We start from the raw sequence: 24036 nt of genomic DNA on the forward strand, positions 1-24036 counted from the left end.
TGGGTAGTCCCTATGCACAGTTTAGGCTTAAGTATACTATGTGTGTGAGTTATATATATGTGCATGTGTATCTCTATGTTTGTGTACGTGTGTATTTGTGTTATGTTGATTTTTAATGTAATATTTTTAAATATAATTATTCAGAAAGGCATGCGGCCTGAAAACCTGGGACATTACAATACAGATGGATACAGTCAGTCTACTAAAAAGCAACAATATGTGGATATCATCTTCATTTAAGGGGGGAAAATGTTTCATATTCATTCATCTTGTAGGGTGTCAAACTTGGTCCCTTAAGACTTGTGGACTTCAACTCCCAGAGTCCTCAGCCAGCAAAGCTGGCTGAGGAACTCTGGGAACTGAAGTCCACAAGTCTTAAAGAGACCAAGTTTGACACCCCGATCTTGGCTTTTGTTTTGTATTTGGTATGAACTTGAAACTCCCTTCGTTATTCCCTGCCCAAGGGGTGGAGGCGCGAGGAGCCGCACCAGGCGGCCCGAGGAAGGCGAGGATAGAACTGCTGGGCCGGGCATGGCCAGCAGCCTCTTTCGCGCTTGCCGCCTCCTCCCCCCTTCCCTTTGTTATTCCCTGCCCGAGGAAGGCGAGGATAGAACTGCTGGGCCGGGCACGGCCAGCAGCCTCTTTCGCGCTTGCCGCCTCCTCCTCCCCCCTCCCTTCGTTATTCCCTGCCCGAGGAAGGCGAGGATAGGACTGCTGGGCCGGGCACGCCAGCAGCCTCTTTCCCGCCGCCGCCTCCTCACCTGTTTCTCGATGGCTGTCACTGCCGCCACGCGTGTCCGACATGGGGAGGCGCGAGGAGCCTCGCCAGGCGGCCCGAGGAAGGCGAGGGTAGAACTGCTGGGGGCAGGCACGGCCAGCAGCCTCTTTCCCGCTCGCCGCCTCCTCTGCCCCCTCCCTTCATTATTCCCCGCCCATGGGGAGGAGCCGCGAGCCTCTCAGCGCGAAAAGGGCCATATTAAATTATACTTCCTGACCGCAGTTGGCCCGCGGGCCGTAGTTTGGACACCCCTGCCCTACACCATTTCAGACAAATGGCTATCCAGCATTTTGGATGGTGGTGGCTCAGCCTGCTAAGACAGTCTGTTATTAACACAGCTGCTTGCAATTACTGCAGGTTCAAGTCCCACCAGGCCCAAGGTTGACTCAGCCTTCCATCCTTTATAAGGTAGGTAACTTGAGGACCCAGATTGTTGTGGGCAGTAAGTTGACTTTGTATATAATATACAAATGGATGAAGACTATTGCTAACATAGTGTAAGCCGCCCTGAGTCTTTGGAGAAGGGCGGGATATAAATGCAAATTTAAAAAAAAATTCTTAAAAATTTCCAGTGTTGGTGCATTCACAACTTCTGGAGGCAAGTTATTCCACTTATTGATTGTTCTAACTGTCAGGAAATTTCTCCTTAGTTCTAAGTTGCTTCTCTCCTTGATTAGTTTACACCCATTGCTTCTTGTTCTATCCTCAGGTGCTTTGGAGAATAGTTTGACTCCCAAATACATTGGTCTACAAGGAGAAACTTCGGAAATGAAAGGATCTTAATTTTACCAGAATTGGGTCACTAATAAATGAAAATTAAGTCCTGAGTATTAATTGCTCCAGTTTCCAAGATATAGCTTCAGGTCAAAATTACATCAAAATAATTCAAAATTACGAGAGGGATGTGTGATTATGCTCCATAATTTTTCTGCAAAATGTGATATAGCAATGAGAATGGTGCCACACCAATCATCATAAAGTCAGTTTTTGCATGAAAAATTGACAAGCTCTAACATCAAATTAAGCAACAAGATTCCATCTTTATTCGGTATCTAAACTGTGCTTTTTGGCTTTTCTCATGTGAACTGCAGCAGGATCCTCCCTGGGGAGATAAAAAAAAAAATTCACTTCTATGTGGTACGATTTTCATTTTTCTACTGTACTTCTACTGTTGAGAAGTTATAAGGCATCATGATCAATACACACCTCTCTCCCTTGTAGGCAATTATATTCGCCCATGTATAAATCTTTATTGTGAAATATCTTGAAAACTTTAGCCAACCAGCACCTTTATCACCTGTTTTCTAATTCATCTAATCAAAGTATGTAAAATTAACACATTTTATCTCAGAGGGTGATAATTTCCCAAAATTTGTAGACCAGTGATATCAGAGACCATTCTTTCTCACCATTAGTCTCAGGAGGAACTTATTAGGTTTCCTGAAAAAGCTGGAAGATTGAGAGGGAGGACTGAGTGTTGGAAGTGAGCCATCTTACAATAAATTCTGAGTAATTTCCTGTGGTAATTACTTGTGGAACACACAGATATTATCAACTATTCAGGGAAGTTGATGCATGACTGATTCCATACAGAACTTGCAGTAGTATACACTAGTTTACCTTTTCACATGTAGAACTGATCTCCAGTAATTCCTCTTTTAACTATAAAGAATATTCAATAAGTACCAAACTTCATCTGATCTATAATTCAAATGTTGATAAAACTTTCAGCATCAAATCATTCTTCTGTGAGCAGCAAGGCCTGAGAGTTTATACAAAATAATGAGAAATTTGAACATAATCTATTATGCACCTCTGAGAACACATACACATATGTTTATTATTTGACTCCAAATAATAGATTTGGAGTTAAATCTGTAGATATCAGCTCTTGTGTTTTTATCAGTGATAGACAGCCAATGACAGTGAAGGGAGCAAAAAACTGAAGGCAACAGGGGAAAATCCATGACTGAGGAAACTTCCCCTCTTACAGGGCATTACAAAGAGCATGAATCAAACCCAGGTAGCCTTATTCATGTAATTCAACTGCAAAATTTGATATGATGACTGTCTGCCCAAATAAGGTTCTGTCTTCATTAATGGAAATATGTAGAAAATAATATGTGGAAACAAGGTCAATGCATGAACTACATGTTCCTTTGGTGTAGTCCACTGGTTCTGCAGTAATTACTCCTTCAGAAATGGAGAGGAGCACCCATATGGAAGGACCTTCCCGTTGGGGCTTATATTGTACAAATCTCACAGACCCTTCTCGAGTGATCTTCTGAGGCATCCAAGAACTAAGGTAGACTAAATTCCTTTCGTTCTGTTCTCCTCATCTAGACATCTACATACAAAACTAGATAGTAAGCTTCTGTCTTAGTATGGCCACCACAGTCAGGCAGAAGAGGAACAGAAGAAGGCTTCCTCCTCCAATAAGTGTATTTGGTGCAATTGTTGCTTTTATCAGAGTACATGGGAAGAACAACCCCAAGAATACTTTTCTGCACTGTGGGAACACAGAATTAGATCTGTTCATACTCATTTACATAAAAGGTGTTGCTTTTGTGATTAACAGTGTGTTCTTACTTTAAAAAATACAAAATAATTCTCTTTCACCAAAAAATCTAAATGGAACAAGCATTATATATATTGTTGTGACAAAATAAATAAATAAATAAATAAATAAATAAATAAATAAATAAAACTCGGCAACTATTGATGAAGTACACCATACCAATTTTCCTCCAAATTATTGCTTAGAGTAAATATTATTGATTTTTTTGCTCATAAGCCCATTATTCTAGTGTGCTTACTTCTTTGAAGTTTGCATCCACTTTATCATACAATTTTTAATTTTTTTTGTCTCCATGTCATATTTCGATAAAAATATATCCCCTAATATAATCCTCTTGTTTATGTTAAAATATTCTAAATGCTGCCTTTTTTCTCAAAATCCCTCCTTTCTTGAGATCAGCTTTTATTTTTCCAGTAATCAACCATGGTGAATGCCTACCTTCACAGAGCAGTTCTTACTGTGGCTTTAATCTGTTTTCCAAGTCTGAGTACAACATTTTAGCATATGTGATTAAATCCTTCTTACTGTAGTTGTCTTCAAAGTAAAAGGCATCTGACAATAATGCTAATGGTGAAATTACCAGACATATCCTTGATTTTAGATGATTCCATATTTTTAACAAACTTTGTCTTGTCATATGCTCATTCACATACTTCTCTTGTTTCTTCACACCATAAATATCTATGAAATATATTGACTAAATCAGTTCCTACTACAATTGATATTCTGCTGTTTAGGGATTTTATCTATTCTGTTATCCATAATGAACATCTCACTTGATAATTCAAATGTTGATAAAACTTTCAGCATCAAATCATTCTTCTGTGAGCAGCAAGGCCTGAGAGTTTATACAAAATAATTCTCTTTCACCAAAAAATCTAAATGGAACAAGCATTATATATATTGTTGTGACAAAATAAATAAATAAAATTAGAGCTAAAAGATATTTCTCTGGTCTATAGACTCCTATTCAGTGTCAGAAATACTCTATGTATATTTACATTGCGTACATACTAATTTTATATAATTTTATTACATAAATAATATATACATTTTAAAAGGATTATTCCTTCCACAACAGAAAAACCACACTGGCATAAATGGATTGTTCCTACAGAAAAGTGTGTATGTACACACACACAAACACACACAATATCTGAATATTTTGGTGTATATCCTTCCAATAATTTTGAATTAGCATGACTAAATGCTTAGATAAAATGTTCCTTCTTTGTTGTAGCATTTCCAATATTTGTGATTGTATAATTTTTGTCAACAATAAACTTAAAGACTCAAGATCCATCCCACCACTAAAAGATTCTAACAACAAAGAATGCAATGACGAAACAGTCAAAGCAAACCTCTTCAACATTTTCTTTGGCTCAGTTTTTGTTAACTCCGATAACACATATCCAACATTCCACAAACGAACCAGCAATGACTATGATGATTTAACTCATATAGATTTCACAGAAGACAACGTTGGTAAAGCTCTTCACAACTTAAAACCATCGCTTTCTATTGGACCTGATGGACTTTGTGCATATTTCTTAAAAACTTTCCATTAATATAGCTGAACCCCTAAGTATTATCTTTGATAAAGCTTTCACTACCAGTTCTCTCCTTTCTTGAGATCAGCTTTTATTTTTCCAGTAATCAATCATGGTGAATGCCTACCTTCACAGAACAGTTCTTACTGTGGCTTTAGTCTGTTTTCCAAGTCTGAGTACAACATTTTAGCATATGTGATTAAATCCTTCTTACTGTAGTTGTCTTCAAAGTAAAAGGCATCTGACAATAAAGCTAATGGTGAAATTACCAGACATATCCTTGATTTTAGATGATTCCATATTTTTAACAAACTTTGTCTTCTCATATGCTCATTCACATACTTCTCTTGTTTCTTCACACCATAAATATCTATGAAATATATTGACTAAATCAGTTCCTACTACAATTGATATTCTGCTGTTTAGGGATTTTATCTATTCTGTTATCCATAATGAACATCTCACTTGATAATTCAAATACACCTCCTCCTTTTGAGTTTTGTAAAATTTGAATCTTACTTATTAAGTATCTTAATATTAAATTCCATGACATGTTGAACTGGAAATAGAATATAAGAAATACAATACAAATTAACTGAGCTCAATTTAATTTTAAATAATATTCCGTATTTAGTAATCTGCAGCAAGAATAAACATGTTATGTGAAATGAAATTTATTGTTACAGTTTTATTCCAAAAAGTGTTACATGAAATAAAAATAACATGTGGAACAGTTAAAATTCATCAGAATGCAAGCAATATAAATTAAAACTGACACTTCTTAGCTTCCTAAATATTCAGTATATATACCTCAAGATTGAAAACAGTGATGAGTCCTCTTCCCAAATGTCCAAATATATCTAAATAATAAATTTTAAAAATAAGTTCAAAATAGTCCAAAGGGTAAGCTGATCATATTAGGTATAGCTGTTTTCCCTTAGAATCAGGTGCAATCCACTCCACACTCATTAAGTAAACTCTAGCTCATCTGGCAGAACAAAAGAACTTTGGTTTTGCTTTTCATATTCATATGTTGTTCTTCAGCTTTTATGAAGAACAAATGAAGCCTCTTTTTTCCAATCTAACTTATGTTCTTGTTGGAGATTCAAAATAATTTTTAACCAATGGCAAAATATAGCAATGCAAAACCATTTTCACCAAAAGCCCAAAGAAAGGAAGTTCAAATTATTGCAGTACTTCCCCTATATTAACAACTTTGGAAGGAAGCAATGGATTAGCTCTCTATTTTTGCCAACAGCACCCTGAAAAATATCTGTTATATTCTAGTAATATTCCACACATGTACATTTAGGTAGCAAAAGAACATATTGAAGTACATACAATGTAAAAGGTTCAATTTACAGTAAAACTTCTAAGCTCATCACTGAATCCACCAATAAATGTAGCTGGGCCTGCATCTTTTTTAATGAAAGTTGAAAGAATAAACAGGATTATACAGACAGATTTTTTCTATGTCTTATAATTCTAAACATCATCAAAAGTTGAAATATTTGGATGCTAACATGAAAAAGGTTTGTGATCAGCTGACTTTGAAGTCATATAAAATATGGTTATTTTCAATATAGTAAGTCCTTTGGTTTGAAAGGCAGAAGGTTGTTTAGGAATATACAAAAGTATAAATAGAATTTACTGCCGTTTGTTAACCCAAATATATTTTCCCAGCAATTACATGGCAGTTGCAGTGCATAGTTGTATTACTTCAGGAAAAGGTAAGGAATTGCAAGCTATAACTGCGTTCAGTTTCTTTCTCCACAAACTCTGAAACAGAACTAACTTATAGTATTTACCTTTATAATGTTATAGTTAATATATTAAATGTTTAGAAAATGTTTAGCAAATTATGTACCTAAACTTTTTACATGACAATTTGAAAATTATATACTGAAATCCATTGCTTTACTGCCTTTAAATTATTCTGCTTACATTAAAATATTTCTCACAACCTCAAAAGGAATCCAGATTACTTCTCTCTTCTACTGTATGTCACAATCTCCACCCTTATTGGGATCTTCTCCCTCAAGTCTAATCCATTTCTTCTCAATTTCAACCTATAGCATGAAAGCAAAAGAAATGGGATTAAGAAATGCTTATATTATTAGTGACATTCCTATCTAATAACCTTTTTATTAAAATAAAATATAAAGAGAATATTAAGAGAACAAGGGAGATACTGTAAATATACAGAATAAAAGAAAACATGTTACTGTGATACTGACTTAAAACCATCCCATCTCATTAAAAATATAAAAAATATAAATAGTAGTAAAATAATAATAGTAGTATCCATCCAATGTAACACCAGCAGAAATTTGCATGGTCCACTTCACCTGCTTTACACAATCAATAGAATGCCTATATTACAAATAAGCCCTGCTTACAGTAAATATTCAGGATAAAAATGTTGTAATGAGTTTTGAAAGCAGTCACAGAACAATATTATTAAATCTAAAACTTACAGGAAAATAAAAATGGGGTTTTCTGAACTGTAGAAGCGTCATGTTAGTTTAATGAGCCCACTGACACAATGTTTTGTGCCATAATATAGAGAGAACAAGGGTTTTGAGGCTTGTTTGGAAGAATAGACATCTTTGCTTGCTATAATTTAAAAAGCAAAGGCACACATAAAGCAAAGCTTATATTAGTCTATGTGCATGATCGTACAAACTGGCTGTTTCCTGCCATTCTATATGAATCTACCATAGTTACCACTAACTTGTTTAATACATTTTGTCTGGTCTCGGTCATCACCCACAGTAAGCAGAGAGGCAAGTCTTAAATCATGACTAGTTTCACATTTATTTTTTCTGGATGGCATAATAAAAAGTTGTAGGCAGGTCAAATGATAAACCAGTTGCTCTGGAAGATGATATGGGAAGTTTAAAGACAGAGACAACCACTGGAAAGGTTTGTGCAGCTGGAGAATTAAGGCAGTTGATAAAACAGGATGCACTGACAACTCAAGCTACATTTTATATGTTTTCCAAACACAAGCATTATGCTGCTGCTGGATAAGGTTCCACAGAATAGTAGTTACATGATCAGATGCATGCCTTAGCAAAAGACATACAATGAAATAAATTTAAATATGATTATGGTAATTGTGGGTCGGCATTTGATTAAGCAGGAACAGACAGACATTACCTGGCAATTATAACATGCTTTCTGAATCACATGTTTCTGGGGCTGTACATCCCTATCAATTCCCCATGATTTCACTTCAGTTCCTGAGGCGCATGCTTCAGACACAACGAACTGCACTACAGCAAAAGGGCACCAGTCAGAAGGGATTTCTTGATCTGAGCCAAGTTCTAGTTTGAAAGACAAACTGTGCAGATGATCTGGATCTTGGAAAGAAAGAGGGGGAAATATTATAGCAACACTTTACAAAGACAGCTGGCTGAGGGAACAATCAGGCCATTGAAGTTTTTGGAAGGACTGGATAACGCAATTCTATGGGATAGTTAAGTAGTTTGACAGGAAATAACAATAATGAAGGCCACTAAATGGGAGTCCTCTGGAATATTTGCTCCAGTCTTAAATGTTGATCTGTACCATTTTTTTTAGCCAAAACATAATATAACACTAGCAGATAGAATTCAAGTTTGTTGGGCAATCATAACAAACATAGAAGAGCCCAGCATACCAAATACTTGGTATCAAAGTATTAATTCTGGAAATACAGTATATTCAATATATTCTCTATTCAAAAATAGTTCAAAATATCAGTTGGAAAATATCTTTGCTGCATTTCCACTTCAAAATACAGAATTATCATCTTACATTAAGCTAAACATAAAACTATTCATTCTTTTGCACATATTTGAAGACATACAGTAAATGCAGTTATCCTCTGATAAGATTTCAAATGTATATAGCTACCTCAACAGGAGAGAACATTTTCTATTCTATTCTATTCTGTTCTGTTCTATTCTATTCTATGCATATTTTTGTTTTTCAAGGCTAATGCATATTTAACCACTGTATTTAGAAAATATACTTGTAACCACTCTGTAGAGAACTTGGACCCAGCTCTTAAAATATGAATACGATAATATGAATACTCCCCAAAAGACACATTGTACGTAACTCTAGAGCCCTTTAAGAAGAAATGTATAAAACAAGTTTGTCAATCAACATTGCTTTTATAAAATATACAAGATTGTAGTTTGGCAAGTTTTATGTTTTGCATAGGTGAGTAGAATAGTTCAGAATTTGAGATTAAACAAGCAGAAGCAATTATATACATTCAAATCATAGCCCTACTTACACTAAAATGGTACCTATTATATATTGTCATTACTAATAGTAATGGAAATATGCTAGCAAGAATTAAATAGGCATGGTCTTCCACTATATCATCTATTTTATTTACTTGACCATTAATTCTGCCACTAATATCTTATTTCTGTTGTATTAATAAACTTCTGAAATAATTCAATTCTCTTTCATCATTTATGTAATAAACTAATTTTATAAAAATCATTTACTTGAGTTTTTATCTGGTAGTCTGTCAATTTTCCACACAATAGCTCTATAGGCACTTTCATACTTGGCTGTTCCAATTGAGACATGAATAATGGAGTCAGATTCAAGCTCATTTAAAGAGCCAAGGCAAGTTCTTCTGTTCATTTTTGCTTTCAGGGATCTCTGTCTTTGGAGGTTCATAGTCCAAAGAGTTTTGTTCCATTGTGAGGGAACAGGAAAGTGAACCATTACATTCTCACAGTGTTTTGTAGGGTATGAATATGCTGAAGACATGTTTATGAAAGCTTGCAGTTCGACATAAGCTCCTTGAACGACTGACAAGGCTTTGACAGAAAATGGAAGATCTGATCCATTATATTGTGTCCTATAACGCATTAGTTCTACTCTACAGCCATCTGGTGGTATAAATTTAATTATTCTTGAATGCTCAAATTCTTGCTTCTTCACACATTGATGAAAGTGATAGTCATTAATTTCAATCCATTTTTTCTTATTGTCTGACTCAAAATAATGTTCATCCCTCTTTTGTAGCTCCAAGTCATTTAGTGTCATAAAGCACTCAGAATTACCATTCAAAAAGTTTAATGAATAAATATGAGTTATGACAGCAGTTTCAGCTAACCTGTCTTCTGCTTTACTAATTGTCCCCCAAAAATTATCCACTATTTCCAAGATCATTTTTTGTTCTTCATAATGTCTCTTTGGTTTTGAAAAAGCAGGAAGCTTCATTAACTCGTCCTCAACTACCATTAGGAAGTCACTGAAGTCACTGTAATCAGTTGTTCCTAATTTCAGCATCTGTTCAATCTCTGCTTCATGAACCACTTCAGTTTTAGGATACTTCTTTTTCTCTGTATATGTCACATATTCAATTTTCACCGTATGGATTTTCCCAGAGATGTTGCAGTTCTCTAACTTTGGTTCTGAAAGCCTGCAAAATTGTTGCAGCTGGAATACTTTGAAAGGATTTTCAAGACCTTTTTCATAATACATTTGTAGGATTCCTCCTGGTAAAACTTTAAGGTAAATAGGACCCCACTGCCTTGATGACATCATATTTTTCTTTTCAGGAATCCTTAGCATGAAAGGCCAGCCATCTTTTCGCTGGCTGCTAAAGAGACTGCTTGGAATAAATGAAGGAAGGCCATCTCTAGTGCACATACATGGAACTGGTCTCAAAGCTCTTTCAGTGTTTGAAGTCTCTGTTTTCAAGTGTTCAAGCCTCTCACATATATAATTGAATGAACCCTGGTTTAAGCTTTTCTGATCTGGCCAGCTTTTCTTTCCTTTAAAAGAAAAATCTCTTTCAAAATCTGACTCTTTTCCATGTCCATGAAAGCTTGGCAAAGACACAGTAGATGAACCTTCTGACCAAAATGGATTGGAGAAAGCAGATTCACTTGAAACATCCTGAAAAAAGGCTTGTGAGTCTAAGGTATTTTCCAATTTCTTTGAGTTTTCCTGATACATAACTTTTGCACCAGGTATTGGTTTCAGAGTAGAAAATTCTGAACTGTGCACAGGCTGAGATATTCCAATCAATTTTTGAGAAGGTGTTTCAATCAGTGGGAGATGATTAACGTTGGATGACAATTCTGGAATAGGACTAAGAAAATGAGTTCCTGATTTGGGAAAGCAAGGACTGATAGGATAGTCTCTGGTGGGTGTACAGAGTGGAGAATTACTGGGGGGATCAGGGCTATAGTAGTAGTCACTTATAGGAGATGAAAGAGAAGTACAGGTTATGGAGGACGATTGGTTTGAAAAATCTTGCATTTTAGGCAGTGTGAGTTTAAGCCCATTTGGTCTGCAAACGTTATCATTTTCTCTTGCTATTTGAGGAGACTGGGATTCATCTTCAAAAGTAACCCAGTTTGTGGTATTTGCAGTAAACATCTTGCTGCAGAAATCTGGGAAAACTGAGCAAAAGTTTCATTTGTAATTCATCTATTAAAAAGAAGGGAAAAAAACAAGTCAGAAAAATACATTTATTGATATATTTATTTCAATCAGTGTAATTTCAGGTTCAGAGACATGAATTATTAGAAGTGAACATTTAATGCCATTAGACAAAAAATCCACATTTTGTGTTTAAAAATACCTGTTATCAATAAATACATTCAATGTGCAATTGCTAAAGATTGGATGTCTAAGGAGATTCTCAGTCATCCAGGTCATTGTTGTCGCAAAGGTGGTTTTTTTCAAGAGACAACTGGACTTTCTGGTTTTTCTTTGAAGACATTTTGCTTCTCATCCAAGAAGCTTCTTCAGCTCTGAGCTTCTTGGATGAGAAGCGAAACATCTTCAAAGAAAAACCAGAAAGTCCAGTTGCATCTTGAAAAAAGAGCACCTTTGGAATAAAGACTGGATGGATAAAGGAACTGGAGAGCCCCATTTCATCCAAATTCTCTTAAACATCAGTATTTTTAAACATTTAAAAATGTTAAATCAGTATTTTCAATAGATCTTTGATTATAGCTTATTCAAAAGGAACAACAGAATCACACTTACTTATCCTATTGCATTTGTATAGAAAAAGAATCAGTAAATCATAATGGTTTTGGAGATGAATAGTGTTGCATTAAAAGTTACATTTTCAATTATCCTAAAGTTATTATGTTCTGGAAAAAATAAGAATATAGATTAATTTGATTTAAATACTTTTTTTAAAAAAATATGAAAATTGGGAGCTAGACAACAGAATTGGTTTCTTCCAGCTCTTTTTACTGCTAAAAGAAAAGTCTTTCAACAATGTATGGCCCAATTATTCCAAAGATTGAAGATATGTTATTTGCCACTTATTAAAAGTTGCTTATAGACATGGTTTATATATAGATTATTACAATGCAGTGAAGTTTATACACATATATTTCTTAGAGGAAATTATAAATATAAAAAGAAAAAAAGAATTATTCTCTTTATATTGGAATATTGCCTCAAGAAGCCTTATAACAGTGGCGCAGCACTTGGTTATAAAAATGAAACAATGAAAATACAATAATGTTCTACTTGGATGTTAATTAGCATGGCTCTATTAGAATTTTATATTTGTACAATTGTACAAATATAAATTTAGGAAATACAGTACAAATGAAAAACTTGATGTTTTTGTTGTTGACTTAAAAATTCCTGATTTAAATAACTCTGATAAACTCCAGTTCATTGATCTTCCGCACACATCTGAAAATATAGTTCATAAACATAATTACCATAACATTTATTTTTAATCAATGCAAACTTTCCATTTTTTGAAGACTATAGAGAGGGACTCCTCAGGGTGCCGTCAGCGAGGCAATGTCGTCTGGCGACGCCCAGGGGAAGGGCCTTCTCTGTGGGGGCTCCCACCCTCTGGAACGAACTACCCCCCGGACTCCGTCAGCTTCCGGACCTTCGGACCTTCCGCCGCGAGCTTAAAACATACTTATTTAATTGCGCAGGACTGAGCTAGATTTTAAATTTATGGGTTTTTAATTGGGTTTTATTTTTTATATTTTTTAATTATTGGGCTTTTAGAATAAGTTTTTTAATTGTTTTTTATATTGTATTTATGTGTTTTTAAGTGCCTGTAAACCGCCCTGAGTCCTTCGGGAGATAGGGCGGTATATAAATATGATCAATAAATAAATAAATAAATAAATAACATTCAAATTTACAATTGTCAAAGTCCAAGCCAGAATTTTTGGAAGGTAATTAAGGAAACAAATAAGTAGTAAAAATATTACTGAATATTTTAAACAGGATATAAATCGAATAGAAAAGAGTGCAGGATAGCTCATATTCATATGTTCATTGTCAATATTTGAGTCCTGCTCCTCTGCATACCATTAGTTTAAGAATTCACTCTAATTATGCACATATAAGTGTAATCTTACTTTTTAATGACTTTTTAATTCTATTAAACATAGCAGTATACCAGTTTCCTGCTATTTTTAATTACAGTACGAACTTATTTGTTTGCTGGTTTGCTGTAAATAAGTTTCTACTTTATGTATATTGTAATAAAATATTTTCCTTTGTTTACTATGAAGTTGGTAATCTGAATTTTCATTTTATTTCAGCTATTAGCAAAGCAAAAGTATATTTGACAGGATGATTTCATCACAAATACAACACATATTTTAATGTGCTTAACTGTTTCTTTTCTTTTCATGTTCTTCCCATATTTCTCTAAGTAGCTAATAGCAAGAGGAACATGCCTGAAAGCAGTTCAACCATAAACAACAATCCATTCAGGATTTTGGAAACACTATCAATCAATCAAACCTTCAACTACTATCAGGGAAGCTCATTTAGTGTCCAATATTATCCATCCTTCAGAAGAATGGAATCTGGTAAGAGAATGGATTTTCTTTCCCTTTCAAAAAATAATCTAGTGGTTTGGAAATTTAGCAGAGCATATCTGAGCAGACAAGGAAGGTAGGAAAGGAAATTCCCTACAAAAGCAGAAATCCACACACTCTGGAAATAGTCCTGTACTTTCAAATAATTGTGATACTGAATTTTATTATATACAGAATACTGATTACACTGCATGATCACAGTGATGAAAGAAATAGCATGTTAGTTAATTTTTCTTAATTTAAGAAAAATGTAGCAATATAAGAATGAGTTTTATAGGTTGAAGTGTACAAAAACTTGATCCAGGTGGTCTGCACTTCACATTTATTGTTCATATGCAGTCATATTTCATTTGGTTTCCTCTGGAATATACCAGATGCTTCCTCACAATTTAATGTTGAGACTTGTAGAATTATTTCATGCTCTGCTGATTGCTTTTAAATCTATGTCAGCTTCATAACATCTTTTCTTTTATACCTATGTGTTAGGATATCTTGCTATGAGTTGTTGGTAGTTCTACAGTGTTGATAGTCATTTCAAACTAGCTACTCATTCTTAATTTGAAATGCATAAAAAAGGCCAGGAGATATAATTTTAATATATGAAGGAAACCAATGTTACTGTGATAAAAAGCTGGAAATATGACTGATACTGCACAAAACCTTAAAGCAGATATTTATGTCCCAGTACAAGTAGTCCTAGATGTATGACCACAGTTGAGCCCAGTTGACTGAATCTGGCTTCCCCATTGACTTTGCTTGTCAGAAGGTTGCAAAAGATGATCACAAAAGATTATTATACCACTATTTCACAATTTTTTTACAGGTAGTCCTCAACTTACAACCATTCATTTAGTGTTTGAAGTTACAACCGCAATACAAAGAGTTACTTTTGACCATTTTTCATACTTACAACTGTTGCAACATCCTCAGATTCGGCTGCTTGGTTCATACTTATGATGGTTGCAGTGCCCTGGGATCATGTGATTACCTTTTGTAACCTTCTGACAAGCAAAGTCAATGTGGAAATCCATGTTCACTTAACCATATTATTAACTTAACTGAAATGATTCACTTAACAAATGTAAGAAAGGTCATAAAATGTGGTAAAATTCACTCAACAAATGTTTCAGCAACATACATTTTGGGCTCAATTGTAGTCATAAGTAAAGGACTATCTCTGTACAATGGTTATCTAAACTGTATTACTTATCTTTCAATTAGCAATATAGTACTGGGAATTGAAGTTAGCCAATTGTACCTGCAAATCTGTTAGAGTATTTTTTTTAGCAACAGTTTGCTTTGTTCCAAATGCTCAAGATTCAGAGGAACAGAATTCTTTTCTGTTATTAACTGAAAAAAGATTGGACGTTTATATGCATGTATTAAGTAAGAATGAAATGCCAGTCAGCTTGGAATTTCCTGTTAGTCTGATTTACATTCCAAATATTACGTTCAACCTCTGACTGCACTATGCAATGGCGGACAAACTATTTTTAATTTTTTTTTCCTTACCACAACTATTTATACAGAGAACTAATGCCATATTTTTCATAAAAAAATAAAAAGGACAAAAACATTTCTTAAAGTAGAAACGTACCAGGGATCTCTTTGACTCAATTTCCCAAACAATGCACACATTTCCATTTTTTCTCACTTTATAAATATTGTTATCCTCAAGTAACTTACTACCATCCTTAGTGTTTTGATTTCAAATAACAGTTGAGGACTACCTGTATAACTGTATAACTGCTTAAATTGTACAATACTAGCAAATAGCTTGAGGCTTTTTTTGATTCAAACACTGAAAAGAGAAAAAGAGAGGGTCCATAAATTCAGAGAACTTGCCTTAGGCTTTATCCTCATTTCTAAAAACATTTTCTTTAATACTGTATACTATACTATATTATATTAATTATATTTGTATAATTATGTGTGTGTGATTATATATAATTATATAATAATTACATTAATGTAATATAACATAAAAGTATAAGCAAACATTTTATAAACATGTTCAAGCTGGCTTCAGAAGGGATTGTGGCACTTGTGATCATACTGAAAATCTACCTTAGATCATGGAAAAAATCTCCAGAATATTAAAATAATATCTACATATATTAAAGTCTTAAATCATGACAAGCTGTGGAGAGCTGGGAGTGCCAATATATCTGTTCAGGCTGATGCAGTCGCTGTGCACAAATCAGGAAGTCCCTGTGTAAACACCATATGATGACACTGACTGGCTCAAGATAAAGGACTGTGGCAAGGTTGCATTTTTTAATGTATTTGTTTTTCAACCTATATTCTGAAGTAATCAAGATGAAACTGAAGAATCAAAAATTGGACTAAAGGATTGGAGGAAGAAACTTCAACAATAGTTGACGTGCTGATGACACAACTTTCTTCTCAGAAAACAGTAGGTCAGTAGGTCTGAAACATCTGATTACTAAAAAAAAATCTGGCCTCTTTTTGAACATCAAGAAGATCAAATTCATGACCACTGCAAGGAATAGAAATGTCAAAATAAAAATTAATGATGAAGAGATCAAATGTGTGCAAGAATTCGTTTTCCTAGGATCACATGATCAAAGCAATGAATGCAATCCAGAAATAAATCATCGAATCATGATGAGTCACACAGCAATAAGCATAGATTTAGTGGGGAAAAGCAAGGACATAACCCTGGCAACTAAATGGACAATAGTCCACATTATTGTATTAGTCTCTCTGGTTGCAAAAGCAGGACTATGAAAAAACTGGACAGCAGAAATATCAAGTTGTTCAAGTTGTGGTGTTGAAGAAGATTCCTATGCCTTCCTTGAACAGCAAAAATGACAAACCACCAAGTATTGGAGCATATAAAACCAGACATATTGCTGGAAGGCAGGATCACAAAATCCCACCTTTCTTATTTTGGCCACGTCGTGCGCTAAAAGTCACTGGAAAAGGCATTATGCTCACAATGGTCAGTGGTAAAAGGAAACAAGGCTATCAAAAAATATGATGGTTAGATACCATTAAAGCCAACCCCAGTTACAGCAGAGAATAACTAAAAAAAACCTGTACAAATTCAGAAAATGTGGAAAGAGTTGGTCCATAGAATCACTGATAAACATAAATGACTGAACGGATAGCAGCAGCAGCATCATCATCATTATAATCTATAAACATTCCTGAGGATTATTTATGAAAATATATCTGCCTAGTTCTTGCCTCATCCACAACTTGTAGGAGCTACAGGAAAAGCAATATACAGATAGTCATCAATTTATGACTGGTCACTTAGCAACTGTTTACAATACAGATTTAAAGTTCCAATGGTCACCCCACCCCTACAGTCACTTGTTTAAACTTCAGGTGTTTGGCAACGCAATCATATTTATGACCATTTACAGCAGGGATCTCCAACCTTGGCAACTTTAAGCCTGGAGGATTTCAACTCCCAGCTTTGCTGGCTGGGGAATTCTGGAAGTTGAAGTCCACCAGGCTTAAATCTGCCAAGATTGGGGACCCCTGATTTACAGCATCCTGTAGTCACATGATACTGAGCTTCTGACAAGGGCAAACTAACTGTGCCTGCCCCAAGCTGAAGAAGCTTCTTGGATGAGAAACAAAATCTTCAAAGAAAAACCAAAAAGTCCAGTTACCTCTTGAAAAAGGACCTTTGGGACAACCATGACCTGGATGACTGAGAATCTCCATAGATATTTACAATAACTGTGCCTGCATTTACCATCTAAACTTATTCAGAAACCAGACACTTCCCTTTTTCAAAATTACAATTTAAAAGATATTTTCTACACCTATTTCTCTAAAACTTCTACCTTCACAATAGTTTATATTTCATTTTATTATTATAGTTAATAAAATGAAATGTTAATGAATATTACAGGTAGTCAAAACTCTTTCTTAGATATTACACTTCTATACAGTTTACATGGACAAAAATTACATAAATTTGCTTTCATATAACTTGGCTCTTTTGTGGTTTTTGCCCAGATTCTTGCATAATAATTACTGGGAAGAAAACATAAGTTGCTAGCCATCCCAATGTTTTGCCAAGCACCACTTCAAGGCATGGTGGGCTGAAAAACATCATGTACTTGTCAGATAGCAAAGCTACCAAAAACTTTTGGGGAAGGGCTGCCACAAAGACTGAAAAGCAGAAATAAATATCAGTATGTAGTTCAAAAATCCAAACAGTACCTAATAATAAAGCTGATTTAAAAACAAGGAACTTGGCAACTGAGTAGGAATGTTGAATCTCAAGCAAAATACAGTCATTTTTTCCAACCCTTCTGACTGTTTTAACCACAAGAAATCATGTCTGACAATAGAAAATGCTGGCACTTTCAATTTCAGCAATTTGCAAAAACAAAATAAAAAAACCTTTAACCCAAGCCTTTGTCCTCTCATCAGCAAAACAAACATTCTCCATTATTATTATATCAAGAATTATCTAATATTTAAGCAATCAAGCCTATCATAATGCATCTGAAGAACATAAAATTTCCAGAACCTCTTTTTTCTGCAGCATTTTTCATAGCCACTATGTTCCTGCAAACTTTGCAATGACATCAACTACATTGTGGTTTGGTTATTTATGCCAGTTGAGAATTTAGGCCCAAGATTTGTAATTTGGTCATCAGAAATTGGCTTTGTGTATCCACAAAACTGTTTCTTCACCAGCCCAGCCCAATACCATCTTACCATTTTCTATGAGACGGAATAAAACTAAGTTTAAAAGTTTGCATACTGCAATTAGAAAAATCACTTTTAGAAAAAAATAAATCTAGGATCTCATTCAGTTCATAATGTAATCAAGAACAGTGCAATATTTCAATTAAAATTGAATTGATGTACTCTAATTGGATCTGCCTTTGCTTCACTAGAAAATTATTCATGGTATATTTAATGTTGCAACAAAAACTACTCCCACAAATGTCTTACTCTGTTCCATCAGCCCAGAATTCTTCAAAAGAAATTCCTATTATGGTTAATAAATGGAATTTACAGTGATATATTTCTAACTAGTAAATATTGGAGGGGAACAGATTGCATGCACTTCTTACCAATGGTGGGTTGCTCCCGGTTCGCTCCGGTTCTGTAGAGCCGGTAGTAAAAATCTGGCGTTCAGAGAACCGGTAGTAATGGCTGGCTGGCCACGCCCCTGAACTAGTTCCCCGATCATTAGAAGTTTTTTTTCCCTTTACCTTTAAAAGCATCTTTTCTTCAGCCAAAAAAAGGCTTTTAAGTTAAAAAAAAAACCCTCTGATGATCACGCGGCTGAGCAGGGATCATCAGAACCCTTTAAAAGTTTTTTTTCTAACAACCTCTTTGGCCGAAGAGGTTGTTAAAACAAAAGGCTCCTCTGGCGATCCCAACTGAGTTAAGAGTTCTGGGCTGCAATCAGGCAACTTCAGCTGGGATCCTCAGAGGAGCCTTTTAAATTCTTTTTTTCTTCTGGCCCACCCAATCCCCCCCCCCTCACTTACCTCATTACAGCTTCTTTCGGGCTGGCAAAGCCATGCTTTACATCAGTTGCATCACCTAGCAACTGAATCTGCCTGCCTGGAATCCATCTCCTCAGTCAGCAACTGTTTTGCTGGCTGAGGAACTCTGGGAATTGAAGTCCACAAACCTTAAAGTTACTAAGGTTGGAGACCCCTGATCTAAAAAATATAAATAAAATAAAATAATAAAATACTTGTGCAGCTTTCTGAGATTTGGTGTGTTTCTGTAGTGATTCACTCTAACTACACAAACACACAGAATCTCACAAAGCTATATGTGGCATTTTGTGTGTGTGTGTGAGTGAGTCAGTTGTGTTGTGTTGTGTGTGTGTAAAGTGTAAAAGTTGTTTTTGAGCTTTTTGTGGCTATGTGAAGTTCCTGCTTGTTGCAGGGTCCATTTTGGGACCCAAGTGCAGCTGCTTTTACATTGTGTGTGAGTCTGTTGTGTTGTGTGTGTGTGTGTGTGTGTGTGTGTGTGTATCCCTTCGCAAGGACTTGGAGGCAGCTCCTTTGAGGAAAAGAGGAGGCGGCAAAGCTCTGGCTGTCCCCTGGGAGAAATCGCCCTGTCTCTGCAGCATTGGTCATGTGACTGAGTGGGCATGGCCAACCTGTTGTCATTCACAGCAAGGTGGCGCCCCAACTTGCCCTGAGTGACTTCAAGTTGGCCACGCCCACTCAGTCACATGACCACCATGCCATGCTCACCAAATAAGCCACCCCCACAGAACCAGTAGTAAAAAAATTTGGAACCCACCCCTGCTTCTTGCCCTTGGGGCTGGAAGTAAATCTATTTTCGCAAAATTTTATTTCCCAATAGATTTTATGCTGTTTTCTATATTATTGGGTCCTGCCCGCCCCCCCAACAAAATAATTGTTTATTATGAAACAGTCTATTCTTTGAAACCTAATGAATGCATTCTCTTTAATTACCCAGATTATTCCCCTTTCAGAGGTTGGGAACTATAGCCCCTTTATGACTTATGGACTTCAGCTCCCAGAATTCCTGAGCCAGCATGGTTCCCCACCCTGATCTAGATCAAAAATACAACATGCAAAGTTAAGAGATAGACTGAGAAAGAGGTTTTCCCAATCCATCAGTATTTCTAATATCCTATCGACCTTTGAATCTATCCTTCTATCCTAAAGGAATAAATATTTATTTTATTTAAAAGACTAGTGAGACATCTTTCTTAGAAACTAAACACACACATGCACACACATGCACAAGCATCAAACAAAAGATAAAAACAGAACACAATAAAAATAGAAACCTGGCATCACAACCAATTCCCATCAATACAGCCAACACTAGCATCTTCAGGTTCCAACTCATTCTGTCTTTATAGCTTTCTAGAAGGTCACAGGTGTGAGTGGCCGCCAAATCATAAGGGGAAGAATGCCACAGGCTGCTATAGAAAAAGCATGCTTCACGGGTCCCACTAGATGGCAAAAATTGTGGAATGGGACCTGGAGCATGACTACTCTGTTTGAACTGGTGAAACAAGCAGATACCCTCAGGGAGTTTTTCAAATAACCTGGCACCATGCCGTGTAGAGCTTTAAAGATGATAACCAAGCAATGCTGCAATTCCGAACCAGTTGCTAACTTCAAGGTGGTCTTCAAGAACAGCATGCTGCAGTAGTCAGTCAAGTAGCCGAGAAATGAGTGACCATGAGCAAGACCTCCTGGTCCAGAAAAGGGAACACTTGGCTGATAAGAAGAATCTATGCAGACTACACTAGCCATGGCTGCCACCCGCTCTTTGATGAGTAGTCATGTGTGTCATCTCCCAGATTGTCCAACCCCTCAGTCCACTATCGTTTCTCCCATCCAGAGTATAAAATGACTCATCAGCAGGCCATGAAAGTCAAAGGTGCTATTGCATCTTGCCAGGGTTGAGCCAGACTCAATCCTTCCCCATCCAGACCTTCACAACTTCCAGGCACTGGGTCTGCACTGCAACAATATCAACTGCCCAGCCCAGGGTGCAGATATATAACTGAATATTATCACCATATAGCACAGATTCAGTAATTATCTGCAGGGATAACATGTGGGTGTTTCTGTGCTAATTGATGAAGTTGGAAATCAGAAATATTTTTAAAGCTGTTTGTCACAGAAGGATACTGAGGTGGGTTTTTTTTAGCCTTTTGAAAGTGGTATATTCTGCAAATGGAGTAAGTAGCTAGAGTTACCTATAACAGAAATGTGCCTTAGTGAACAGATCCTAAGCAAATCTCAAAGAAAGAGACAACAATTTGATTTTTTGAAGACATTCTTGGATTAGAAATACTAATTTCCTAATATTTTAAAAAATTCCTAGGCACCATATCAAATTCTGTTTAAATTCTTCAAAGTAGCATCTTTTTAAACCAAAAAAAATAGAAAACAAAAAGCACTCATTGGAAACACGCAGTATTTGATGTACAAGCATTTATCTATTGAAAGAACAACAAAATACGAAGAAAACCAGGAATGCTGAATGCACTTACAGAACTATATAACTTATAGACTGGCCCAGTTCCTTTTTGTGAATAGCTACATCCCCATGGCAGCCATTTTGTGAAAGCCATGCCCTTAAGGCAGTTATTTTATGTTAGTGCCACTGAAACTTTTCCAGAATTTTCCATTTTTAATACGTGGGATCAGGGTATAATTTTTCATGTTACAGTGACATTGATAAATATTATTTTTGGACCACAGCCAATTTATCTTTCTGGACTGAAACATGGAAACAAAAATCCACAAGGCAACAAGATGTCCTCCAGATGTTCTGGACTACAATTTTCAAACCCCAACTGACCAGAATGTCAATCTTATGGAACTGTTCTTCAAAACACACAAAGGGAATCAGATTGCGTAAACTCCTTCAGTTACAATATTATCTTTTTGCTCTTAGGATGAAATACTGCCAATATTAGGGCCATAGCAGGTTGGTGAATAACAAAGAGCTAGTAATGCCAGCTGTTCTGGATTTAACCATAATAAGAATGTTCAGGAACAAGAAGTTGGGAAACACAAGAAGTCAACAAGCTGGTCATTTACAGAGAAATAATTATTTAGTTAAAGTTGCATGTATCCCTCTACAAATATGACCACTCTGGTCAACAGAGAGAATTAGATGTACATAATGAAACAAGAAGAATTTAAGTCAGTATTTTCAAACTTCGCAGCTTTAAGATGTGTGGACTTCAACTCCCAGAATTCCCTCGCAAGCATGCTGGAAAACTCTTGACTTTTAAGTTAACAGGCATTTTTCCAAAGGAATCCGACGCGACCAAGCCCAGAGGAAAAGGCTACTTTGTAGCAGCAGAGCTAAGTTTCTACGAAGTTAGCCGGGAGAGCTTCAGTCCTCTTGCCCGCGGACTCTTTGAAGCGGGCTTTGCTGGGCTGCTCCCGCGGCAAGAACGGGACCGCCGCAGTTTCTGGACCTGGAGCGTATTTAATCAAGAGGCCACCAAACCCCCTTCCCAAGGCTAGCGGGCTCCGGGGATGTTAACGCGCGATACAGATGAAAAGGGGAAATATAATCTTGGGGTCAAAGCACAAGAAAAAAGGTTTCCGCTGATTGTTAACAAAACTGCCCCCCCCCACTAACTTGAAGGAGAGACACTAACCCCGCCCTTGACTTTGCCCGGTTAGTTGCCTTTCTCTCCCCGTTCAGCTCTTCCATATAGACAGACTCACAAACGGGCATCCTGCGTCCCATTCTTACCGGCCTGAGTGTTGAACCCTCTGACTTCTGCAACTTGGGTGCCGGACGGAAAATGGGAGAGCTTCTGCCGGCGAAAAAGCGAAGGAAAGGGAAGAGGAGAGAAACCAGAGGCTACCTCCTGCACTGCCTCACCATTTGGCCCGGTCCCGCGCCCGCCGACCTCCCCTCCGGCCAACCTGCCTGCGCCTCCTCCCCGCGCTTTGCAACTGACGATCGAGCTTCTCGTTGCTCCCCGGCAAAGGCGAACCGAGCGCGTTCCGCTAACTCCCGCGGGGCATCTTTAATCGACGTGGAGGAGGCCAGCCTGGGCGAAGAGGAGGGTACCAGCTAAACCCCGCCTGACGTGTTTGAGTCTCTATTCCCTGCGCAGGCGCTGTAACTTTCAGCCGCGTGGAAAGGATAACAAGCCTTGGGATAAGAATAGAATAGAATTTATTGGCCAAGTGTGATTGGACACACAAGGAATTTGTTTTGGTGCATATGCTCTCAGTGTACATAAAAGTAAAAGAAAAAAAATACCTTCATCAAGGTACAACATTTACAACACAAATGATGGTCATAGGGTACAATTTAACCCTTAATGATAGCAACAAAAAGTTACAGTCATACAGTCATAAGTGGAAAAAGATTGGTGATGGAAACGATGAGAAGATTAATAGTAGTGTAGATTTAGTAAATAGTTTGACAGTGTTGGAATTATTTGTTTAGCAGAGTGATGGCCTTCGGGGGAAAAACTGTTCTTGTGTCTAGTTGTTCTGGTGTGCAATGCTCTATAGCGTCGTTTTGATGGTAGGAGTTGAAACAGTTTATGTCCAGGATATGAGGGATCTATAAATATTTTCACGGCTCTCTTCTTGATTCATGCAGTATACAGGTCCTCAATGGAAGGCAGGTTGGTAGCAATTATTTTTTCTACAGTTCTAATTATCCTCTGAAGTCTGTGTCTTTCTTGTTGGGTTGCAGAACCGAACCAGACAGTTATAGAGGTGCAAATGACTTAGACTCAATAATTCCTCTGTAGAACTGGATCAGTAGCTCCTTGGGCAGTTTGAGCTT

The 24036-nt window shown here is 36.5% G+C and overlaps 1 protein-coding gene across 9 annotated transcripts; it reads right to left on the minus strand.

Moving 5' to 3' along the window:
• Positions 1–1213: 1213 nt before the first annotated feature.
• Positions 1214–23366, minus strand: STON1 (stonin 1). 9 transcript variants are annotated; one of them, XR_009152923.1, is made up of 7 exons: positions 22981–23366; positions 9415–11359; positions 8069–8271; positions 6851–6975; positions 5717–5766; positions 2399–2540; positions 1214–1880 (listed from the first exon to the last, which is right to left on the minus strand). XR_009152923.1 is itself a non-coding variant. In XM_058164988.1 (5 exons), the coding sequence occupies exons 3-5, from the start codon at positions 11306–11308 to the stop codon at positions 6901–6903; spliced, it is 2172 nt and encodes a 723-aa protein (XP_058020971.1). In that variant the 5' UTR covers positions 11309–11359; positions 11924–12033; positions 22981–23366; the 3' UTR covers positions 5498–6900. The 9 variants fall into 9 exon arrangements, 4 of the variants coding, with proteins under 4 accessions (XP_058020971.1, XP_058020973.1, XP_058020972.1 ...); XR_009152921.1 differs by having other exon boundaries at positions 1221–1880; positions 5717–6975; XR_009152925.1 differs by lacking the exons at positions 1214–1880; positions 2399–2540 and adding an exon at positions 4142–4194.
• Positions 23367–24036: the final 670 nt, after the last annotated feature.

Source organism: Ahaetulla prasina, chromosome 1, assembly GCF_028640845.1.
Source record: "Ahaetulla prasina isolate Xishuangbanna chromosome 1, ASM2864084v1, whole genome shotgun sequence".
In the NCBI taxonomy this organism is placed as follows: Eukaryota; Metazoa; Chordata; class Lepidosauria; order Squamata; family Colubridae; genus Ahaetulla; species Ahaetulla prasina.